The 25,969-nt window shown below is 41.0% G+C and overlaps 1 protein-coding gene across 16 annotated transcripts in view; it reads left to right on the top strand.

Moving 5' to 3' along the window:
* ctnnd2b (catenin (cadherin-associated protein), delta 2b) overlaps positions 1-25,969 on the top strand; it is a 164,865-nt gene that overhangs the window by 11,945 nt on the left and 126,951 nt on the right. For all 16 annotated transcript variants that reach the window (XM_036004766.1, XM_036004764.1, XM_036004765.1 and 13 more), the window contains exon 2: positions 25,756-25,892. In XM_036004766.1, coding sequence (XP_035860659.1) covers positions 25,761-25,892 — 132 coding nt within the window. In that variant the 5' untranslated portion in view covers positions 25,756-25,760. The remainder of the gene's footprint in view (positions 1-25,755; positions 25,893-25,969) is intronic.

Here is a 25,969-nt window from a genome sequence, read left to right as displayed (position 1 = left end):
CTGATCTATCCCATCAGCTGTTGGATGGATTGTTTTGGCATTTGTTACAGATATTTCTGCCACCCTTACAGTGGATTTTAATAACTTTGGCAATCTCTTAACATTTTCATCATGTCAAAATTCTTATTTGTCCAATACTTTGGATTTTGACCAAATACCTGCAAAACTATGACATTCCCATCAGCCTCAGCTGTACTTTGTGTTTAATGCTAATTAGCAAACATGGTAAACATTATACCTGCTAAACATCATCATGTCAGCATTGTCATTGTGAGCCTGTTAGCATAATAATGATAGCATTTCTCTCAAAGCACTGCTGTTCCTAAATCACAGAGCTGCTACATAATGTGGTCATTTTGCCAGTGAAGGGTCACTGCGTTGTCTTTTCACACTTGTCTAGAAAATGAAATGGATTAGGTCTTTTTTCCATTAACCTTAACACTAGAGTTATCCTTCATTTACATCTTGTCACAGCAATATCTAGCATGAAGTCATGAGTGTGCAAACATTGGGTCCTTTTGTGCTTCGATGATATGAATCATCAGATTTGTTGATCCATCAAACAGCCCTGGCAATAAATGACCTGCCAATATTTTTCCTGCTCACAATGAACAACCTTTTTTATATCCAGGACAAAGAAAAAAGTACTTGTGGACTTTTTTTCCTGGAAATTATAAACGAAAACATTGACAAAACTAATTAGCTGGAAAGGTCTTGCTATGAGATATTTAGACACAAAATAAGCAATAATAGCAAATAATGAGGATGTTGTTTCCATTCACCGGCTGTGAAATTACCGCCGGCTCACAAGGCCACGCCCATGCTGTTTGTGCAGCGCTCTGGATTTGGGATTAGATGAAAGGAGTGCTGTCATTGATCTGCCTGGCTGGGGGTACACACACTGATACAATCAATAGAAACCCACCTGAAGCTCAACTTGTAGTAAATGAGCATATGAATGTTTTTTTACAATCTCTAGTGTGTGTCAGTGGTATTTTGTTACATTTACCGTAATCTCTATAAACAGATTCTGCATATGAATGCAGAATCTGTAGGCAACGGGACAAGATTTTGGTATCGGAAGTCTTCTGGTTTCTATTTGTAGTCCGTTTGTCCGTTTGTCTGAGCTTGAGATGATCATTCATGGTTTTATATCATCCCGGCTTGATTACTGCAACTCCATTTTCACCTGTCTCAGCAAGTCGTCCCCAGGACCGTGTACAACTGGACCAGGACTCTGCTGCAAGGCTGTTGACCAGGACCAGCAGGATGTCGCACATCACTCCTATTTTATACTCATTACATTGGCTTCCGATCAAGTTCAGGATCCAATTTAAAGTTCTTGTTCTGACTTATAAAGCTTTGCATGGTCAGGCACCTGTTTATATCTCGGACCTGCTCCATCTGTACACAGGTCCCTCAGGTCTTCTAACCAAGGATTAAAGGTGGTCCCGCGCACTCGCTTAAAAACTAAAGGTGACCGTTCCTTTGAAGCGGTGGCTCCAAACCTGTGGAACGCCTTTCCAATTGTCTTATGTTCTGCAGTCTCTGTTGATGCTTTTAAAAAGCAGCTGAAGACTCATGTTTGTAACTTTGGGTTTTAGGTTTTAATCTTTTAAATGATTTTCATTGCTTTCAATTTTTTTTCCTTTGCTTATTTTCTGTTGGATCCTACTGTATTTTTTACAAATGTTTATCATGTGAAGCACTTTGTGACTTTGTCTGTAAAAGGTGCTATATCAAATAAACTTATTATTAGTATTATTATTATTATAGTTGCATGCAGGCAAACGTGTGAAGAGCAAAAGAGGCGGAACACATGAACAGAAATGCAATCTTGGAACCTATTGGCTATCGTCTGACGACGATTTAGCTTTAAAAAGAAAAAAAGTATCTACATTCATATGCAGACTAACAATCCGCTCCCAACTCTCCATTCTTGCATCTCAAGTTATTAATTGAACTGTAAACAATGACCAGCGCACAGAAGAGATCTCTAGGCCTGGATATCCGCTGGCTACACTGGAACCCCCGAAATATAGGCTAAATCATCGTCAGAGCAATAGCTGATAGGTTCTGAGATTGTATTTACTGTTATATCACATGATTATATTTAAGGCTGAGTCCTAGCATATTTGGAAACTTATTAGAATACAGATTGAAATTGTTGAAGTTATTATTTTTCATCAGTTCATCTGAGACATAGAAAAGATTGATGTATTTTAATCAGCTTTGATGTCAGAAAGAAAACAGAACATTTACACTTGGGAAATAGAATGAGATGGAAATGAAATGAAATCAAAGATGCTTGTACTTTTTATAACCCTTGTGAATCAGCAATTGGACACTCTCTGTCAGCTATGTGGGACTTTTTTGGGTGTTTTATCACCAGACCCAGTCAGGCAAAAACAGCTCCAGCATTTGGCAGCTGCTGATTGAAAATGTCACACACTGCCTACTTAAAAACAGGCCTGGAAGCCAGAATGAGCTTCTGAACATAGCTCAAAGGATTTTTTTCTTTCTCTCAGACCTTCAAACTTTGACTAATAAGGATTTGTCAGGTTGAGCTTAGCGTTTCACTGATGACTAAGCATTGTGTCTGACGGAGAGATGAAGAGACTTTGCAGTTTATTGGCTAAGGGTCAAATCCCTCAGAGATTTCCACTCAGCTGGCTAACATACTGCACTCCATGTGTTCAAGTACGCAAGTTACAGCTGGGAATTCCTTATTTGCACTCCTCTCAGCTGCTGTCGTAAAAAAAACAACGTGTCCTTACTTATCTTAGCCTTCAGGCTAAGTTAATGAACGTCATTGATTTGTTGCATTGAAATAACACTGTGTCCTCAGTTAACTCCCTTTCAGCTTAATTAATGGAAGACATTGATCAGACAATGATGAGCTGGATGTGTATCTGCAGAGCCAGAAATGTATGTTATAGGCACTTACATTAATATGCATCACATTTTGATTGCCAAACAACTTTTTATTTATACAAGGAGTCATGTTGCATTTACAGGCATTTCAGATTTTTGTGCTAAATCCTTACGTAGGCATGCATACATGCTCACAATGACAATGCTAACATGTAGGCTAATGATTACCATGTTCACATCTTAGTTTAGCATTTCAAAACACTGTTCAAACAACGTTCGGTAATTAGCACTTAACACAAAGTGCAGATGTGAGAACATACACGTCTATACCAAATTTGATAACCATACATCCAGTAGTTGTTGAGACATTTCACTTAAAGGTCCCATATTATACAAATTTTCCAGTTCATACTTGTATTTTTAGGTTTCTACTACAACATGTTTACATGCTTTAATGTTTAAAAAAACACTTTTCTCATACTATCTGTCTGAATATACCTGTATTCACCCTCTGTCTGAAACGCTCCGTTTTAGCGGCTGTCTCTTTAAGCCCCCCTCCTGAAAAAGCCCAGTCTACCCTGATTGGTCAGTGTTTCTCACTTTTTAACAACCTCATGGTGGCACTAGAGGTAAAGTCAGGGAATCAGGATCTATTCTTTGGGAACCATGAATGTGTACAAAATATCCGTGCAATCCATCAAACAGCTGTTCAGATATTTTAGTCTGGACCAAAGTGGTGAACCAAGTAACTTACTGACATTGCGATCCATAGAGCCTCGCCGCTAGCATGGCTAAAAATCAACATTTTGTGTCCCAACTTATCATAATGTAATTATGTTTTCTTTTGTTACTGATATTAACACCAGTTGCATAAGGAAACAATTTAATATAGTGAACTTTATCAATTTGTTTTAATTTTGTGCCTTTAAAACATTTACCAGAGCAGGAATTCATTTGGCACAAGTATAAGTTAGATCTCAACTGGTTTTTTTTTGGCTTCTCAGAATGTGCACATTTCTCCATCTCTTGACTCCACTAAAGATTTGTGTCATTTCCACCTTCTTTACTCTTCCCATGTTTCTCCGTTGGTTTCTCCCTTGCTTGTGTCTCCTCTCCCTGCATCTCTTCCTTCAAAAAGTCTCCATTTTAAAAGTCTGACTGACAGAATGACTTATTATAACTTGATGCAACACATGTTTAAAATAATGTCATGTGTCTACCCTGTGAAATCACATTCATTTGTCTGCCTCATGGAAGCAGTTAGTGTTTTAGCCTGCTAGCTTTAGCACAGAGGGTACGTTTGTATTTACTCCTGTGGAGCGTGAGCAAGTTATTATATTAAGTTTAAAGATATAAGGTCACTGTTAGTATTGCTTTTCCTGTGAAATTCGGAGAATATAAGATGTGTGATAGTACGTGCCCATATACACGTATGCGTTGTTTTTACGGATGGGATCGCCCCGCTTCCTAGCATTGCACGCTAGTGGGCAGTCCACCAGTTTCTCTTCACTGACCACTGACAAGCAAAGAAAAGAGTCTACACCCTCCTACAACCGGCATGGCTGCAGCTGATTGGACGAAGGCGTCACGTGGGGCTTGCTGCTCCCGAATTTAAAAATCAACCATAATGGCGGCTCGTTCTGAATACGTTCTTGTATTTTACTAAAATAGTTCACTGAAACGTGTTTCTGAAAACATATTGAGTGAGAAATAGGCCGTGCTTTTGCTGAATCTGTCTTCATTTCAGATCGACAATGGTCAGTTTAAAAGATGTTCTGCAGCTTTTGAGAGGCGGTGAGCCGACCGCTCTTTATTTGCATAAAGTTGGCTGGATTCAACTTTATGCAAATGTGTAGCGGGCAACTCGACGCCCCGCTTCTCCAATGTCTTTGCGACGCTGCCAGAATGCATTGCATGGCTGCTCCCATAGAAATGAATGGGAAGCAGGGAAATGACGCTGACAATGGACACACACCTTGACTCTTTATTTTCTACTTAAATTTCCCCTCATATGAGGATCTAGTCCCCTGCCACTTGAAATGTGTGGCTTAGGCCTGGCCTCTTAGGTTAAAGCATGGAGAGGAGAGAATATAAGACAGCAGAAATGGGAGTGAAGAAGTGGATACAAGTGCAAAAGGAGGCAAGAAGAGGCTTTATGTACGCAGTGAACATTCTTCACCAGTGACTGTGGGAGCCAGTGACACATGAAATATGAGAGACAGCAGCACTCTCCACTATTTATAGCACTGCAAGAGAGAAAGATGGAGAAAGCGGCCACACTACATACACTTCAGGGCAGAGTTGGCATCATTTTTTCATTCACTAAAGAGGAGTTACGCCCAATTTTTAGAATCAACATATGTAGAGGCAGTGGCATCAGACAGGCAAGTCCGTGTTCATGAGCATAAACAAGTTCCTTCCATAGTGAGAAGCTAAATAAGTCTCTGGCCATCAGTTTTCTTTTTTAACTCACAGAGCTAAACAGATGCCCAGGGGAAGCACTGGTCGTGGCTTTGTGTTGTCGCTTTGTGATGATTCAAACCCATCTGTAGCTTAGCTGTTTTTGTACAAACTGCTAAAAATGTATCAGTGCTGCTGGGGACGCAACAGCATGTCCTGTTCTGCGGGAGATAATAATGAAAAGAAGCCAAACGGAGCAGAGTCAAAGTGGGCACGCATCTAAAAGAATCCTTCCAGTTATGTGTCCAGTGTTATGTTTAGATTGATGCTTTGACCTGTGAGTACGAATCAAAGGAGGCTGGAAATCATAATTTGGTTCTCATTAGAAATAGGTTACCACTGCTATTGCTAATTAATAGGGGGGAAGGGAGACTGTGACTATGTATAGATAGATGAATATTTGAGGAACACTCATCATTAGACATCATCCCCTACAGCATGTTGTTTTTGACGCAAGTTGATTACGATTGAGAACTGCATTACGTGTCAGTACTGTTAAGCCAAAGAAGCATCAGAAAATCAGAAAGAAATCAGGAAGAAAACTTTGATTTGTGATGCCGGATAAAGAAATAGCCTGACCCACCACTTTTACCTCAACAAAGAAATATAGAAAATCCATCCTTTCTCTTTTGTTTTTCCATGATATAAAAAAGTATAATTTCTGCAGTTTAAAAAAATGCTGAGTTCTTTCGGAAAGCTCTTTGCTTCTTGACATTTAATTTATTCTCACGGTGTCCTGACTTGTCCAAACCACATTTAGCACAGCTGCTTGATGATGCCGTTCTCATGCTCGCAGTCGAAGCTGAGGGCAGTTGCACCTCTTTGATGCTGCCTTCCTTAAGCGATTTCTTCAGTGATGTCATTTCTTCAGAGAAAAGCCCTTCAAAGTCGGGCTGATGTATTATGCATGGCGCTATAGTAGCTAGGCAGTGTGCTAGTAGTGCTCTGGGGTGGTGGTGGTTGTGATGCTCACAGTGCTGAGAATAGCAATGGGAAGCCTTTGTACTGTAGGGTCTATAGTCAATGTTTTTCCTCTCTCAATGTATGTTCAATTTAAGTGCCATCATTGTGCACAACCACTACAGATATCAGTGGACTCTGCTTACTTTGGAGGAGTGTGCTCTGGACAACTAAGTGCAATGTAAGAAAAGGTCGTTTTGTTAGTGAGTTCTTTATTTAGTAACTTTTGTTTTTACAGCTGTGCTTAGCTGTAGAGATTTAAGCTATCACAATAAAACTGCATTCTGAGATTATCTACCCACATTTATTTAATATACAAGATGCAATCCACATTTTAAGATTTCCCGTTTTCTATATTACACATTTTGGGATTGTATGGAAGACTGGTGGAGCCACACAAAAGTGGTGGGAGCTGAGGCAAGAAAGGCCAGTGCTGGTGGATGGTACACCACCAAAACTGCATTTCAAAAGGCGGATCTCTGTGTCTATCCGTCCTGCGGTGGGCTGTGGCCAGCGTGTGGCGGTGCTTCTCCTCGGTGCAGCAGCAGCAGCAGCCAGATGGCTGCCTCCCGCTAAAACAACCGACAGCTGCAGCAACAGGCGGAAAAGAAGAGAGTAACGTTCGGCTGTTTGAGCTGGACAGAGTCTGATGTGGACACAGGAGACACATATTAGTACCAGGTGTAAATGTAATCAGGTTAGATCACATCGTGATACAATCTGGATACAAGACACCAACCCGTTCTTACTCTTCAACTCGTAAAATACGGACGCTTGGCCAGTGGCTCTCAGCGTCAGATACGATGCAATAAGCGCCCCTCAGCGTGTGTATGGAACGCACCAGGCAGAGCAGCAGCTCCACGGCGCGTGAAGATGACGTAGTATTAAGAGCGAAAACAGTAGCGAGTAGTTATGAAAGCCCAAAATTCCACGTAACGAGGTAGGTTGGGGTGGTGGATGGGTCAAACAACACAAGGCTTTTCACCCAGGAGACCGGGGTTCCTGTCCCGTGTGTCACTGAAATGTTCATTTTATAACCCCACCCACAATCTTTTCCTAAACCCAGCTGTCCTGTTCCTGTCCCGTGCGTCACGTAAACGTACCTTTTAAAAGCCCACCAACGATCTTTTCCTAACCCTAACTGCCTCAAAAGTGACGACAATAGTCCCAAACCAGCGCGTTTAGATAAAGCGTGTTTAGATACGACGCTAAAGGAGACTTTTAGCGTCAATAACAACTCCAAAGGCACCTGACCAAACGTCCGTATTTTACATGATGGGAGTGAGAATGTGTTGGAGACACATTTTAATGCTAGGTGTAAATGGGGCCATAGTCTTGTTCTGTCTAAAAATACTAGAGTAGCCGTGGGCTTATTGTAACTGAATAACACAATCAATTCGATTCTCACTAAGTTTTTCCTTTTTTTGGTAGGTAGTGAAGAGGATCAGAACAGAAGGTCATTAGCCGCGGCAGTGTTCTACTTATACTGTGAACAGATAGGATTTTCTGCTAACATTCATGCAAGAATTCAGAGTTAAAGTCCTTTATCTAATTTGCTAGCCTGATGTATAAAAAGGGTTAAGGTGTGGGGAAAAAAATAGAGGAGAGAAATTTAGTAATGCTTTGCTTATAGAAAGAGATGGCATGGGTATGCAACATGGAGAGTTTTTATCATACATGTAGATATTAATAGATTCACAGCAATGCAGCATAGCAGACACATGTTCACCTCTCTCAGGCATTATTGATCGAGTTTAGCGCATCAGTCTCAGCTTTAGATAGATAGATAGATAGATAGATTTTTATTGATCCCAAAAAAATGGGAAATTCCGGTGTTGCACCAGCAAAAATATCAGACACACATCACTCATACAGAATATACATGAAGTGAAAGGATACAATATACATGAAATAATAATAGGATAGAATATAAGAACAAATAGTTTAAAATATCTATAAGTTGGGACTAAAAACTGTACAACTGTTTAAATAGTATTTATAAGCTGTAGGTAAACAAACCTATTGTGCAAGTTGCAAATAGTGCAGTTTTGATGTCTATGAGTCTTATCTGTCACTCAGTGAAGAAGTGTTAAATAGTTTGATTGCCTGCGGCAGGAATGATTTCGACATTCGGTCCGTGCAACATCGAAGCTGTCGGAGCCTCTTGGAGAAGGTGCTCCTCTGTTGGACCAGTGTGGGGTGGAGAGGGTGGTCGGGGTTATCCATGATAGATAACAGTTTGCTCAGTGACCTCCTCTCCACCACAGCTTCAAATGTCTCCTGTTTGCAGCCAATAACGGAGCCAGCCTTCCTGATCAGTTTGTTCAGTCTGTTTGTGTCGCTGGCTCCGATGCTGCTGCCCCAGCAGATGGGGGAGGAGAACAGAGCGCTGGCCACAACAGACTGGTAGAACATCTCCAACATTCTGCTGCACAAGTTGAAGGATCTCAGCTTCCTCAGAAAATAGAGTCTGCTCATCCCCTTCTTGTAGACTGCAGTGCTGTTAATTTTCCAGTTCAGCCTGTTGTCGATGTTGACACCCAGGTATCTGTACTCCTCAACCATGTCCACATCTCCACCCAGAATGCAAATATAGCTGGGATGTATCTTAAGGTATATTGTCAAACTCAGGAATTGAACCTGTGGTATTACAATAAGTAGACCCCCTCTGCAAATACAACTCTGCCCCATTTATTTGCTCCACAGATGAGCATGTAAACCCTCAGGAGGGTAGTTCTAAAATAAAAAAAAATAAAAAATAAAAAAAAAAACCTTCCGACAAAACGATACAGTTTGTACGAAGCAGTTAACTTTGAAGTGTCTCAGCCTGTAACTTTCATTCCTGAATCCTCTCGTTCACAAACAGCTTTGTCATGATGCAGAGACTTCTGTCATCAAGCAGATTCCTTTGTGGGTGGAGGAGGCCAGTGCAAGTTTTAATTTGTCTCTGCACTGTGTTTGTCACCACCGCGGTAATTATACCATGTGGTGAAGCCGCTCGCGAATGTAGCTTACCCAGAGGATCTGTGGGAAATATGTATAATTCATGATGTTGATAATATTTTTAGCTGCTCCGGCTTGTTGTTTATAGACAGGGATGTAGCGTTAAACAAGGGCTACTTTGTAATGAAGATGTGGATCTACTCCTTGAGTAAACAGAGTTGTTTTCCTCCTTGTTTTTTAACTTTCACCCGCTGCCCGCTGGGAGGTTGCGCTGAATGATGTAGCCCCTTTCTGGGGTTTTTTCTGTCTCAGGTTCTCCCTTCTGTATTTTCAAATGTAAGAAAATCAACATCATCCTCCGGGTTAATGTCATTCTTTTTTCTAATTGAACTGATATTTTTCTTTCACGCTAAAACACTGAGCACATTCAAAGCAGTGCCATTACACTACATGAAATATTTAATGTCTTAAGCTCTGAGTTTCCCTGTTCGTTAGAGTGGCATAATTTATATAAAAACGCTAGGAGTGCTTTCTTTCATTTTTAATTGGAGACGACTGACTTCATGATGTGCGGGTCATGAGAAGCAGATCTTTATGAGCACTAATCAGATGTCTGCTCAGCATATGCAACACGATTGACTTTGCTGTTGAAAACTTTGTTCTTGTGAAAAGTGTATACCTGTGTGTGTGTGTGTGTGTGTGTGTGTGTGTGTGTGTGTGTTGAAATGTGATTTTAGCATTTTATTGAACAAAGTGGGAAACCTGGTGCCCTCTCTATATCTCTTCCTCCCTCTCAGTGTGTATGTGCGTGTGTTCTTTAATAAGAGCACATTAGCAGTGACCTGCAGTATCTGGAGGTCGGTTTCTCTCTCTCTCTCTCTCTCTCTCTCTCTGGCCTGAGGTCATCCCGAGGTGCTTCCCTGTTGTTGTCCCATCAACTAGCCAGCAGGGGTCTCCCATAGCAACTCAGCACTCTCAGCCAATCACAGTCAGCCTCTTTGGACACTGTCCGTGACTTGTTTCTTAAACTAGGGTTTAGGTGCTGCACAGCAGGGCCAGTGTCATTTCTGATAACAATCCATCACTTCAAATCTTCAAATCTAAAGCTCTCGGATGACCCTGATGAAGACCACAAGCCGAAACGCGTTGGTCTTACAATAAAGTTATGGTATAAACTAGAAGTGTTGCTGGAGTTTTGACCTCTTTTGATAAGGCCTGGCTCACATTTGGTGTAAAGTTAATCTCGATGTTGGAAGCTGTTGAGATCAGGGCTCTGTGCAGACCATTGAACTTCCCCTCTCACCACGCCGGGGAAATTCTTTCTTTATGCACCTGCATCTTTTTGCACTAGGGCATTGTTATGTTGACCTTCCCCAAACTGGTGCCACAAAATTGGAAGCACACTATAGTCTAATCTACAATATAATTGTATGATGCAGCATTATAATTTCTTGTAACTAAGGGGCACTACTTTTTCTGAAGGTTGCTAAACCTTGACCAAAACACAAATGCATTGTCCATATACTTCTGGCCAAATAGTGTATACATCCATTACCAACTGCTGATTGTTCTTGCTTGCTAATTTCATTTATGTTAGTCAGCTCTTGACGATGTGCATTATCCTGAACTATTCTGTAATGAGATTTGTTAATCAGCTAAATGAACACAAAGCAGTCAGTGAGTGAGGATTAGATAAACTGCGGGAGGTTCTCTCAGCCATTAACTCTAATGCCAGTGATATACGATTGTCCCTTTTACACCTTTTATGTCTCCCACACTAAAAGAATAATCTTGAAAGAACTTTCCTATAATATTATGCCCAGATTCATCAATATGCCTCGGCTCTCTCCGACCCAGGATCAACACACATCCTGGGGATAAACCTGCGGTTGAGATTTGCTTTGATATGGCAGCAGTTTGATAATGATTTCCTTAGAATGTCTTCACTTGACAAGATCATGAGTAAAAGATGAGGCCCGTATATTCGTAATCTTTGACCAGTTTCATGTCCTAACTCTAAATATGCAGACTTTTCAGTCGGATGATGAGTTGAATTCCACCAAATGAAAAATTGAAAAAAAGCCACGTGAATTTGATTTCTAAGTGGGGGGAAAAGCATGTCCTCACAAGTATAACACAAGGAGAAGCTTGCAGTGTGTGTGCGACAGAGATAGAATGGGAGATTAAAGGGAAAGCAAGAGAGGAACTGACTTCATTTCTGAATCATGTCAGTGTTTAGAAAATGAGGATAGAAATGGTGGGCTTATAAAAATATCACTCTTCACAAGAAGCAGAGAAAGTAAAAAACAAGAGGACATATAAAGAAACTAGGTAACGCAAACTGTAATGCTAACAAAACTCCAACACACACACTCATGCACATGGTCGCTAAGGATAAATACCTTCCCTCCCCTTCCCTCATCTTGCACTGATTCTAGTAATTCATTTCTTGGTGTTCCTTGTGTTGACCATACATACCCATAGTTTCAGTTCAATCAGGAGATGCTTCAATTAAGAGTGAAATAAGTTAACATGGTGCACAATAGGTTGGAATGTTAGACTTTGGTGATTAGACTCCATGGTAACGCTACATTTATATGGAGTATAGAGGCCATGGATATACAGGAACATCCTCCTGATGGAGTCTAGACACTGGTGATGGTGGGGATGAAGGGTTGAAGGTATGAAGGAAGAGCCTGAATATCTGGATGGATGTGATGTAGAGCGGGGCTTCTAATGATGGAGGAACCCTGGGGTGCTGGGAATGATGAGAACTGGAGGTGAATCGGGTGGAGGAGGGTCGCATCGATTTTGCCTGAAATGACAACTGACAGCAGAAGAGAGGAGTTTGAATGCAACAATCTGATAGCTCACAGAGATCGTGGCGAAATCTGGTTGGTTTTACTGAAAGAGTGAACGCACCGAGTCAGCTGATTAGGTTGGGAGAGAGAGCGAGAGAGAGAAAATGTGAAGCATAGAGGTCTTCCTGAATGAACTGACGCTAAGCTTCATAACCATAAGAAGGTCTTCACTTTGCTTTTTAAATGGTCAAGTTGGTTTAAAATTTAATGATTTGTTGTTAGTGTTTCATAAACCTGCATTTAAAGATGTATGGTCACTTGGTGCCAGCACAACAAGCTGTTAACATATTTACATATACCTTTTAAAGTTGATTGCAAAGAGTGGATTATTTGCACATTGAGCAGAAATAAAACAACAGTAGCGTTTGTGTACACCTGATCATGTATAGGTCCAATATTAACTCTCTTTTATCTCTGTTTTGCTCTCCATTAAACTCCTGAGGAAATAATGTGGATGCTAAATGCTCCACTATGTTTTCCAGCTAGTCACCACCTGTGTCTGTCTGCTCTGCAGGTAGTGTACAGTGGCTTTTTTAAGAGCTTTTCCACTGAAAATGGCTGCCTGCTGCGGCTGGAAACAAGGTTGATGAGAGCAGTGAGAGTAAACCATTGCTGAGATGATGAGGGGAACTGCAGAGTTGGTCATAATTTTCTGTAGATTCATCACTAAACGTCGTAAAAATTTAAATATTGATAATAATATTAGAGCAGCTTGAAGATGTTTCCCAGTGTTATTTCTTGCTCCATTCTCACATAAAGATCAATTCCCCCTTTCTTGCTGAATCAGACCCAACCTTCACACAACATAAACTGCTATGTTGAAACAGGACCAAGATATCCGTCTTACTGTGAATAGTCTCATTTGGTTTAATTAATGCCCTGCTGTGCATTTGATTATGATGTTACTGATTTACTTTAAAAGCCATCTTTACAGTATATGGACACACATTTTACAAAATTACAGTCCATCAGTAAGTATAATAATATAATCCAGTTAGCTGCTAGCTGTCACAGTGATTGTTTAATTCAACTACATACCACGATCACCAAGGAGACGTGAAGGAAACACGGGCGTTATTAAAACTTTTTACACTCCCGCACACAGATCACTGATTAAGGATCTAGCAATGTTGTGACAAGATGTTTTCTGATTTAATTTGAGTCAGTCCCCAGCAGACTGACTCAATGTGCCGAGGTGAAGCTTTGTTGGCTGTAATGACACAGTCCCTATGGCAGAGCAACATATTGTGTGCGTGTGTGTGTGTGTGTGTGTGTGTGTGTGTTAAGCACATTGACAGAGAGGCCAAGTCATATGCTGTATGCCTGCTTGTGGGCTATACAGTGTGTTGAATCGTTATGTAATACTGAGCAAAATGAGCAAAAGAAGTCAGCAAAACTGACTTACTCCAAATGGAATTGTGGGATATTGCTTTAGTTGGAATGTAAACTGCAATGAATGAACTATGTAAGGTTAGTTTCATAATATACAGAGTGGTCAAAGCAATCACCTTAATTATGTGAAGGTTGTTAGAACTTGATGAAAATTACTTTAATGTTAGGTGAAATCAATAGACGGGTTTCCGAGTGACATCATTATGACAAACCGAAAGTATTAAGAGCTTATGGAAGATCAACAAATGATATTGTTTTTGTGCCAAAGAACTGCAGATTTCCTACTGGAATATGTGTCATGTTAGGTAGCTAAATCCGACAGACGTCTATGAAAGTAAAAGTTTGGAAATGTAAGGATAAGTACCATTGCAAATGTACCTCTTAAGAGTGATTTCACTAGTTTCCATCAAGTGACTTCATTTCCAAATACAGAAAATGTCCATAATACGCTATCATGGCATTGTGATGAGTTTTCTCCCCCCTGTGCTGTCACCGGGGGAGACGGAGTGAGCAGGCGTTTGTTATGGCTTGATTTTAGGTTGGACAATAAATCTTGTTCTGCATGGGATTAAAGATTTTATTCTAGTATCTGTTCTGTTCCTTGTTGTGTTTAAATCTGAGGAAAAAAACTTAAAAACAGTTTGCTATAAAAAGACTTACTATGTATGCACTGACTGGATCTTTCGACTGTAAGTGTTTTGTGTGTGTCATTGATTAGCTCCAGAAAAGTCAGTTGAAAGCCACAGAAATCACAGCTGATCTGATTTCTACATTCACTGCTTTGGTCCAACCTGACTGGTTAGCATTCCTGTGGTTCTGTGAGCCCTAAAAGCTATGATGATGTCTTAGCACAGCTCAGAGCAAGATCGTACTTCTGTTAGATTCTGATTGTTTTCCCTTAAACTTTTCTCTTTGGTGCGACTTTTTCTACCGACTTGAAAGGCAGCAGCTACAAATGATGTGAAATTCACTTCTTCCATATTATATATACTATTCTAGTGCCATGGATCTCATTTTGTTAATGATGCCAATGCTTGTTTAAGTGTCTCTTGCTTTTAAATAGGTCCACCAAATCCTTCAGATTCATTACTTATCCTGGTGTCTACAACTGATATGTACGGTGAACCCTTGACGTTTTCCTCTGCCCCTGTAGTTGCTTTTCTGCGTGATATTTCATAGGATGAAAGTATAAGCATTTTTGTTCTGCACTGAAGTTTAGAAGATTAAATATAGTTCAGCTCTCTGTTGTTATGTGCTAATAATGTGGTTGTCACAGGTCTAATCAGTCACATTAGCTGCAGTGTTTGTTTTGTCAAGAGCAAGCCTGAAGGCTTGCTAAACCTTAAAGACTATCATCAAGCTGCTGTCATCCCTCAACACCTGAGTTCTACCATAACACTGCTGTCAGACTACTATTTACAGCTTCTCCTGCTACACAGTCACCTTGTTCTTCAGACTCTTCTACAATATTTACAGTATATTGGTTAACTAATGATCTTCCTTCCTTTCTGGGTCATTAGCCAAGTGCATGTGAAGCCTGACTATGCTGTTTCAAAGTGAAACACCCAGGGCTGTAATTGAAGTTATTACAGTAGTTGTCTATGGAACTTTACACTAAAGGTATTTGGATTATATAATCAGCAGTACTTTCTATCACACACCAACAAACATCAGTGAGCATCATTAGCATCTACAAGCCCAAAATAGCTGTGGCCGTTTGAAATGAGAACACAATCATCCAGACTCGATTGAATTGTGATCCATATTCAGTGAGCCAGGCACCCAGGCAGTAAAACAACAATGCAGCGGCAGCTTTCTGAATTGGTTTGGCAAGTGTTTTCCTTGTAGTGTAACTGGCTTTGTGTTTTAATGCTTTTGATAATACATTTTTATTAAATAATAGAATTCATTATTGCGGCCAATCGCCTCTTAATGCTTTGTCATTTGAGCTGCTATCCTTAAGTTGCACTCAGAGGGATGCACACTGTATCACAGCAGTACAGTAGGCATGTGTTTGTGTGTGCATTAGTGTGCGCTGAATATAAATGTCCATTAGCATCTGGACGTTTACCATAGATAGATTTGGCTGATGGGTGATTAACCCTCAATGTTGCTTGTAAGGCCATCTGCCATTGTCTGCCAGTGACAGTTCTGTAGTGAAAAGTCATTTTATTTAAAGGCCATGCATATGGTTCACCCACAGAGGTGATTCCAGTTGGCGGATTAGACCTCTTCTCAGGATTGGGGTGGGCTGTACTGACTGCATTTGATTGACATCTCCCTCGCTCTCCAGTTAGCTTTGTTACATCTGCTAGTTTGGTCAAATCGCAATAATCCTTTTCAACGGTCCAGGGACTTCATTTAAGCACCTAAAAATGACATTCATATACAGTTAATTTACATTAGCTATCTTTACAAGATGTGTAATCCTGGATGACGTTTTATCAAAATAACAAAATTGAATGTATTTACAACTGCCAATGCAAAATATTAAAACCGTCCACTGTTAACATATTTTTATTTGGTTTCCCTACAATAGACCCTTTTCCACAACATGTTCACTTGCCATAGTAGGAAAAGCATATTACTAATCAGCCAAGGGCTACCTTCGCTTCAAGTGTCCCAGTAAGCCATGACAGTGTGACAGTGTGCCAGCATGCACAACACAAGCACCCTGAAACTGAAGCAGCTAAATGGTATTCAGCCATCATTAATTTTATTATTAACACCTTAGTTATTTCTACTGTGACATGTTACATTCCAATATCTGCTCCTGGTAAGGCATGATTAACCCGTTTGTGGGTTAGGCAACTAGAAGCACTTGGTTAAGGCTGGAAAAAGATGATTCGAAAGAAAGATTCATCTTGGTTAAATACTGAAAACGTCAACACTGAGTTTAATGGACAAGATGGGATGTACAGTATTGGCACTTTGTTTTCTATGCAAGCTCCAACACATTCTCACTCTCCCATCGCGTAAAATACGGACGCTTGGTCATGTGCCTTTGGCGTTTTTGTTATTCACGCTAAAAGTCTCCTTTAGCGTTGGGACTCTTGACGTCACTTTTGATGCTCTGGGTCGGGACGTACTGACTGACATGCGGCACAAGAACGGGACAGTTAGATTTAGAAAAAGATTGTGGGTGGGGTTATAAAATGTATGTTTTTGTGACACGCGGTACAAGAACGGGACAGTTACGTTTAGGAAAAGATCGTGGGTGGGGTTATAAAATGTACGTTTCTGTGACATGCGGGACAAGAACAGGACACAAACCCCAGAGAGCACTGAGATCAGTGCTAGTGAACCAAAAACAGTACATTTGTGGGCTGTAAAATCAAAACAATGAGATACTGAAAGATACTCAAACACTTTATTGATCTAAGGGGAACTGCAGAGTCTGGTGCTACAAGGTAATATAAAATATTAAAACATTAAAGGTATATTCATAGACTGTATATATTAGTGGACAGCGCATCCGGTTCAGCAAAATGCGGCAAATGCGGAAGTGCCTTAAACCTGCATTCTATCTGAATTCCAGCAGGGGGCGAAACGTGCGGTTGCAAAAAGGAGGTCCGTTTCTATAGAAGTCTATGGCGAAATGACCCACTTCTCACTTGATTTATTACCTCAGTAAACATTTCAATTAAGAGTTTATATTCTCAATCGCTAGTTTTAAGTCTTCTGCAACACAGAATGATGTTCATTTTTTGAATTATGGTCTCGTTGATTTTAAAATCGGCGATAAAGCGGGGATGTTTTAGGGCGTGGCTATGATGTGATTGACAGTTCGCGGCCTGTCAATCATGACAGAGGTTTAGCAAAGCTTATCCATGGCACGTAAACTTCACTTTGGGGGTTGACCAGCTTTCGTCTTCGTGACTGTGACACTTGGTCGCCTAATAATGTCTTGTTCAACGTTCGGTTGTACGACAAGACACTCAAAGGAGTCGGCAGTTCAGTTTTTCCGGTAAGTAACGTTACATTTTGTTTTAATACCGTTTTTCGTTAGCCAACGTTAGCATCCCAATGAATATCAGTTAGCTAGCTAGATTGCACCTTGCTAACCAAGCTAGCGGGCTAACTAATAACGTTATGCAGACCAGACCGTATAAACGGATTAAAATTAATATATTTAACGTTACAGTCGTATACAGTAGGTATGCACAACGGTCTCGCCGGTAATCTGTTTTTAACCATATGTGATGTTATTGCTAATCGATGCGCATATAATGGTAATGTTAGCTTAAAGTCAAAGCCTGATATAGCTAACGTTATAGTGCAAATTCATATAAACCCTATTCGCACGGGATTAGAATCATTTTGGGACCGCGTGTGATTTAGAAAGTACCCCCTCACATCTGAGTTTTGTGTGGGGCATTCGCACGGGACAAGCGGAGATGCTTTTACTTGAATATACTGAAATATATGTACCCCGCCCGAGAGTTGGGCAACGTTACCCGGAGGCGCCCAAAGGACAGGCACAGACACCCACACAGCATCACCGTCACCCTCACCTCGGACAAAGCCGCGCTGGAGCGCGTCGACGGACGGGGCAGTAGGCCAGAATATCCGTTTTTGCAATAAAATGTCGCACATGAAAAAATATATTATTGTAAAGTTACATAAGTGTTCTATCTTCAAAAATCTTCAGTTCTGCAGCCAAATGTATAAAGCACCAGGTTCAATATTATTTTCTCAAAATTCTAAATACATTATTTCAGACTGTTAATGTACCTAACAAGCATGCTGCAGGAGTTATTAACCACTGTTGTTGATGCTGTTACACTGATGTCTTTCTTCCACTTACTGTAGTTGTGTCTGCTAATCTATTTGAAGACCTTCTGTCAGCACATTAGTCTGTTTTAAGATGAGTCACATACATGTTACAATCTATATTTACAAATTCTGTTTATTACTAAAATGTACATATCACTAAAAAAGTGTTGCGTACAATACACATTGTCAAAGATAAATTTGACATGTAGGAGTAGGTTTACTTAATACTGCATGTCCTCAACTGAAGCATGCCTTCATGTACAAGCTCATATATTAATATAATTCATTGTGATCTACCATGCCTTAACTACATGTTTGTCTTTTACAAAGGTGTCCACACTGAAAACTGAATGACCAGAGCCAGAGAGAAGACCTGGTGTATAGAGCAGCGTATTTGGTGCCATTCATCTTGTTGTGGAAAACAGATTGCATTGACCACATCCAAAGTTCTCAAATGTGTTCTGATTATAACGATGCCAGAAAATCATTTTCGGTTCAGCTTCTTCTGCTGAAAGGACAGACCAACTTTTAGCATTTTAGCAGTCATTGGTATTTAGAGGTTCAAAATGTGAGTCCTGTAATAGATGTGTCCTCTTGTGTTACTGTTAGGCCTGCTGCTCCTAGGTAGCTTCTCTGTCTCTCCTCCCTCCCTCTCTCTGTCTGTCTCTCCTCCCTCCCTCCCTCTGTCTGTCTGTCTCTCCTCCCTCCCTCTCTCTGTCTGTCTCTCCTCTCTCCCTCTCTCTGTCTGTCTCGTATTGCAGGACTGGAGTCCAGAGTGTGGGAGTCTGGGTTCCAGCTGCCTCTCATCTACCACAATCAACCAACAATTTGTGATAATACTTTTGTTATAATGAATTTGCAATAACCTTACACAGATTAAACAGCACCTAGTGCATTTTCAATTACCTACTAAACACTTGACTATGTATGTCAAAATAAATATGTCTATAAATTAATCTAAAAGGATTTTGGTGAAGTGTTTTCATGGTGATTAAAATTGACAAGTACATAAAGACACACAAGAAAAGCACAAACTACATTTCCCTGATCCTTCTTTGTCAACATTCAAGTATGGTAACATTTCAGAAATCATATTTTTGTTGATTAAAGCCAAAATAGACTTTTAATCAATTACAAATTTTATCAAATTACCAATGTCTTCTTGTATGACTACAATATTGTGTATGTTCCTATAGTTGCTTCAGAAAAACAAATGTAGCTTTAGAAAGACCTTTATTTCACATTGAAATGGGCATTAACTTCAAAAACTACATAAACCACAAATAACACTGGCAATATTTTTAAGATTATGTTAGGGTTAGGGGTTAAATTGATGAATTAAATAATGTAGTTCACCTTTTACAATCCGGTGTACATTCCACACATAAAACACTGCTGTGGGTCAAGGTAAGACATGTCTGCATATGAAAAAAAGGGTAGTTGAATCACTAGTGTCACATTGTTAATTACAGTAGAAATGGTTGACATTACAAACCACAATATAAAAATATAGCTTAACATATAAAGCTTAAAACACTTGTGCAGCACTCTGTTCAGTCAAGTCCAAATGCCTGGGTAAAGAAATAAAAGCTGCCTTTACAATTAAAGTGAGCATAGTGTGACAGTCTTTTGGTTGTCTGTAATGCACAGTGGAAAAAAAAAACCTTGCGAGCCTAGTCGATCTTCCCTGGATTGTTAACAGCCCTCCACCTGCATCTCTGGGTGATGCCAGAGAAAATGGACTTACTTCTGAGGTATTGGGTGGGTGACCATGCCATCGTGGCTCTCCACACTCCTATTTCTGAAAGAAAGAGTCATCAATTTCCATTTGAGCCCCTCATAGTTAAATATATATGCACACTAGCATGTAACCTCCCTCACTCCGCCCTCTCGTCTAAAAACGTCACATCCGCAACCAGGATGGCTGCGCCCATAAACGCAAACTCGACGACGGATAACTGATCTCCACAAACCAACCATCCATACAGTGTGATGTCACAACTATACTATATATTATATGATGCAGAAGACCCGGAAACACGGACCAATCAGAGCAGTCTGGGCTTTTCGGTTAAAGAGACAGGCGCTAAACGACAGAGGGTTTCAGACAGAGGGTGAATTCAGTTAAATACAGACAGACAGTATGAGAAAAATGTGTTTTTTGAACATCACCATATGTAAACATTTTCTAGTAGAAACCCAAAATACAAGTATGAACCTGAAAATAAGCACAATATGGGACCTTTGAGGATGTCACAATTAGTCGATTAAATACAAACATTGCTAGTGAAGGCTACATATACGTTTTCTCCTGAATGTATTTGGAAAGCATATTAGTAGTAAACATATTTTGTAGTAGACAGAGTTGCTGTCATATAATAAGGTAAAAGATGTGCTCAATTAAACTATCATTTTAAAAGGTACCATTATACGCTTGTTTGAGTTCTTTGCACTGAAAGTCGTGCCTGTATTGTGTTCAGCGATCAATGCAGAACACACATCAGAGGATTGTAGAGTTCAATCTCCGATACAACATGTTTCATTTAGTTTGTCTAATTCACAGTGCTGTTTTAGATAACAATGTTAAAAGAAAAATCAAAAAGGCTAACACGAAAAAATGAAAGACATACCTCCGCTGTGGACTCTTAATAAATACACAATAAGACATAGACAGCGCTAATTACATTGTCAGTGTTAAAGTGTTGTTAATTTGAAAGTTGAGTCGTGGGCGCATGGTCTAGACAAAGGGACAGATGACTGGTGAAGCCCAAACAAAATACTGCAGCAAGTTTTAATGAGGAGACAGGGGACTGCCCATCAAACACATAACAAACACTCACATCCCAGAAGGGACACACACACAAATACACACACACACAAACACACACACACACACACACACACACACACACACACATACACACACACACACACACACACACACACACACACACACACACCAACAAGTTTTCTCTAGTGCTCCACATACACAGGAATACAGTCATGTATGCAAGTAAACAGCACATGCATTCACACCACAGGGAAATAACACTTCCACATGGACATTTAGCTGATTTGCTGCTGATCTGAATTCTGTCTTTACCAAAACACGGCTGTCTTAGACCTGACTGACGAGCTTAAAGGGTCAAAAGATTATGCTCAATGCTCCCCCTGTCAGCCACGTCAATCATAGCATGGTGAGCTGCATTTACAACGTTACAGAAATATTGGAGATTACCGCTTCAAAATGCAGGGCTAAATACCCCTGCATTACGGCACTGAAATATAGACCTAAAAATCCAAGATTATACTTCAGTGAAATAAAGCCTTTAGGCCTAATCCATATTCAAAGTCTTGTCTCTAGCAGAGCCGTGGGCCTCTATAACCTAGTTCCGATGGCTGTTATTGGGAAAAGCAGCTTTGTACTGGTCAGTTGTGTGATGAGGGCTTGGACACGGTCTGTTGAGCTGACCTATATTTGGCAGCCTGCCCTATCTGCACAGTCAAAACTAGAGCTTCTCTCTTGTTTTGTTCTATAGGCAAACTGGGCCACGGGGCATTCTCCTTCACTCTCTGATCCGGTTCTCTGATCAAGCTTGAATGTACTGTCATGTGAAATGTCCCACCCATACGGATCATCCCACAAAGTAAAAAGAGAATTCATAAACATTTTACACAATCAGAACTTCATTCACCATCAGTGTAGAGGAATTTGTAATATTGGAGCAGCAATGTATCGACAACTAACATGGTCATATGAGGGATGGGTGAAACAGCTTTTTTTCTTTCCAGCCTGCACTAAGGAGAAAATACCCTAAATGAAAAGTGGGGATTCAGTGTATCAAGACCTTTGCATACATGACCAGTACAGCATGACTGTGCAGTCAAGACCAATAAATAAATAAAGTAGGTACAGTATGTTAATAAATGGAGTTGATAGTAGTAATTATGGGATTTGTGGCAGTCACATATTGTACAAACAGTATTGTGTGTTCAGGACATAATATAAGGGACAAAGACAGGTCATTGCTTAGCCCCGTATACTCTGGGAATCTAACAATAAAATGTCAGTTCTTAATTAGGCTTTATTTAAGGTCTCTTATTATGCTCATTTTCAGGGTCATACCTGTATTTTGGTTTCTACTAGGACATGTAGACATCTGAGTAAAAAGAAAAAGAGTGTAAGTGAGGGATTATTCTACAGAGAAAGAGAAGAATGGAGAGAGATTACAATAAATAGAGGTGATAATAAGAGTGATGACATTGTGTGTGATGTGACAGGAAGAGCAAAGAGGGAAAGGGAGGAGAAGTTAGATGGATGGAGGCACAGAGGAAGTGGGTAAGTAGGCAGGGAGGTAGATATGAGAGGGAGGATGGAAGACGTGATAATGCTCTGCAGTTGTAACCGCACAGCTGGAGAGTAAAGAATCCAGAAAAGGAGGAAAGAAAAAGCGGAATGCGTGAAGAGTGTGAAGCATGTAGTGGTGTCACGAGGCCAGATAAGCAGCCGAGTGTTTCTGAGGGACAGTGCACGCTCCGAGTAGGGAGGGCGCAGGTGCACTGCAGCGTTGCAGGTTCAAATCCAAACCGCAACCTTTCAGGGCCATTCTCCTCCAGTCATCCTCCGCTGCATGCTGCCTAATAAAGCAGAACTGTGCTGAAAAGATGAAGAGAAACTGAAATAGGTCAAGTGGAGAGAAGTGGGCAGGGAGAGAGGGAAGGAGGGGAGAGAAAGTTTAGAGGCATGAAGGCAACAAGGAGGGGGAGGATGCAATGAGGAGAGCAAGTGGAGAAAGGGGATGTAGTGAAAGTAGAAAGGTGGGTGATAATGAAAAATGTAAGTTCAGAAACAGTGGTGAGGGATGGATAGGTAGAGAGGAAGAATAACACTCTCCAAAATGGAAGACAAGTAAAGCCAGGTCAGCCATATTAGCAGCCTTCAGTGACCAGAGATTGTTGCCTAGCAGCATGCAAGGATAGTTCCTTTCTCTTCTCTTTTCTTCACCCTCCTACTCCTCTTGTATTTCTCTTCTCCTCCTCCTCTCCCCTCTGTTATTCTCACTCTCTTTCCACTGTTCTTTTCCTTTCACTTTTCCATCTCCCCTTTCCTTTCCACACTTATTCCTTCACTCTGCTCACAGGCTCCACTTTCATTTTTCTTTTACCTCAGTACTAGGCCGCAGTACTACTGCCTCATGCCGACAGCCAGCCTTTTTGTGTGTGTGTGTGTGTGTGTGTGTGTGTGTGTGTGTGTGTGTGTGTGTGTGTGTGTGTGTTTGTCAGATTCCTCATGACAAGCCTTTCATCAGTGTGTAAAGCTGGCTGATGCAGCTGTTACACCAGCCCTGTGCGGCATCAGGATTACATGGCACATGTGAAGCCCGTTTCCTCCAACGCTTGGTCAAATACAGGATGACACATGGCATCAAGCATGCGAGTGTGTGTGGTTGTGTGTGTATTCCAGTCTCTCTGATGCTATAGGACTCTGATACTGTTGCTACCACTGCTACTACTACTACTACTATGACTGGACTATTACTAGCAAGTGCTTTTGAAGTTCAGCTTCAGTGGGAGCCCATGGGCCAAGACATTGTTGGTTTTAGTATTTTCATAGAAATTGTTGATGATATCAAAATAGTAGATTATTGCCAACCTTATCCTTTTAAGTTCAGGTTGTCTGCCAAAAGATGTCCTAATCGGACTATTTTCTGATTGCTATTACTACCAAAAAGCTAACAGCACTACAACTACACTAGTACTACAACAAATATGATTACTGCTATTTCTACTAGTAGTGGCACTATTCAAAGCGGCATTACTGAAATGAGACCATATTTGTGTCTATTGGAGTACAGTGCTTGTTGTGTGTGGGCCCTACTTTAGGTACACTGCTGTCACAGCCTAGGACAAGGGCAGACTGCAGCATATCATTTGCTCTGCTGAGAAGGTGATTGGCTCAAATCTGCCGTCCCTCCAGGACCTGTATGCCTCCAGGTCCCACAGGCAGGCAGAGAAGATTGTGGCCAACCCCTTCCACGTTGGACAACACTTTTTGAGTCACTCCCCTCTGGCAGGTGGCTGCGGTCCATCAGGACCAAAACCTCACAGCACAAAAACAGTTTCTTCCCATCTGCAGCTGGCGTCATCAACAAGCTCCGGGACCAAGGCTATTATAGTTAACTAAAACGAAACAAAAAAACTTAAACTAGGTGTGAAAAAACATTTTAGTTAACTGAAATAAAGTGTTGTGTTTCTATTTTAATACCTATTCTGAACTTCTTAAATCAATTAATTTTAATTAATTAAACTAAAACTAAACTGAAAAGTACTGCTTCCACTTTTTAATAGTACTATACACCTACAAATCCTACCACCATTGAGGTGGAAGCACAGATAAGGGATTACCTGCAGGGCATTGCTGCCTGTCGCACATCCGACGGTACCATCAACGTAGCTGCAGGGTCATCAGCCGGGAGCCACCTTTCATAGATGTTTCGCTCCATTAATCCCGGAACATCTCAGGATGGTGGAGCCACGGTAGGGACGTCTCCCTACCGCCCCCCTGCAGCTGCCTCTAGGATCCTTGTTTTCCCCACGACTGGTCTTTCCTCCTTAGCCAAAGCCAGAAGCTCCCCTGTTCTGCCTCCTCGGCCAGTTCTTTGAGTGCCTTCTTTAACTTTATGCCAGTCACTCTCACACTCATCAGGAAGCGCTGGGTGGATGCTCCTACAAACCCCCTGCAGCCAACTTCCATGCGGTAGTTAACAGCCGACCATCCTGCTTCTCTGCGCTCCGCTGTCAGTCTCTGTGTATTTCTCCTGCTTCCGTTCAAAGGCTGCCTCCATCCCTCCATCCCAGTGGGACATTGGGACTGTTACTTCTACTATGATCTTTGCTGGTTCTACTACTGGTGTCACTTTTATTGCTAGATTACCCCATATATCTGTGACTATCTCTGTGGAGTCTGGACACTTTCTTCTTCTCACTGGCCTAGATTTGCTTTTCCAAAGATGTACTAGCGCACCTGTGCTGTCACTTCCCTTTGCCAAATGCATGCTGGGAGAAGATCCAGCTCCACATAACCCTGAGCATGAATAAGTCAGAGAGAGTAATCATCTGACACATAAATCAATACCAGTCAAAATGTTGCAGTGCAATCAAATGTAGTTTAAGTAACATGCAATCAAAATGCATTGTGGCCATTGTAATGCAGAGCACATGGACACCACGGACTGGCTGGTATCCAGATTGTATAAGAAGTCTAATAGTAGGTTGTTTTATCAGTGATCTAATATTTAGCTATAACCCCACTATGTCAATATTGAATTTGTGCTTGGAAATGTGTCTCTCTTCACCTCTGCCTTCATGCTTACATCCTGAGTACAAGAGTGTAGGAGAGTGTAGGTGTGACAGCCACTCAGTCCAAATGCTGGCATGTCACAGTGTCTTTAATAATAGTAAAAGAGTTGCATGTTTCCTTCTTTTCCAGGAGGTATGCCAGTGCCTGAGGTGGCGTCTGACACTGCCAGTGCTGCCACCATGTTGAGCCCCGTCCTCAATGCCTCCAATGGAGACGGATCCGAGTCTGAAACCACCTCCGCCATTCTCGCCTCCGTCAAGGAACAGGTTAGAACTGTGTGTGTTTGTGTGTTTGTGTGTGTGTGTGTGTGTGTGTGTGTGTGTGTGTGTGTGTGTGTGTGTAC

The sequence above is a fragment of the Sander lucioperca genome, chromosome 9 (genome assembly GCF_008315115.2).
Source record: "Sander lucioperca isolate FBNREF2018 chromosome 9, SLUC_FBN_1.2, whole genome shotgun sequence".
In the NCBI taxonomy this organism is placed as follows: domain Eukaryota; kingdom Metazoa; phylum Chordata; class Actinopteri; order Perciformes; family Percidae; genus Sander; species Sander lucioperca.
The sequence above is the reverse complement of the archived record's forward strand: the minus strand, read 5'-3'. Positions and strand labels throughout refer to the sequence as shown.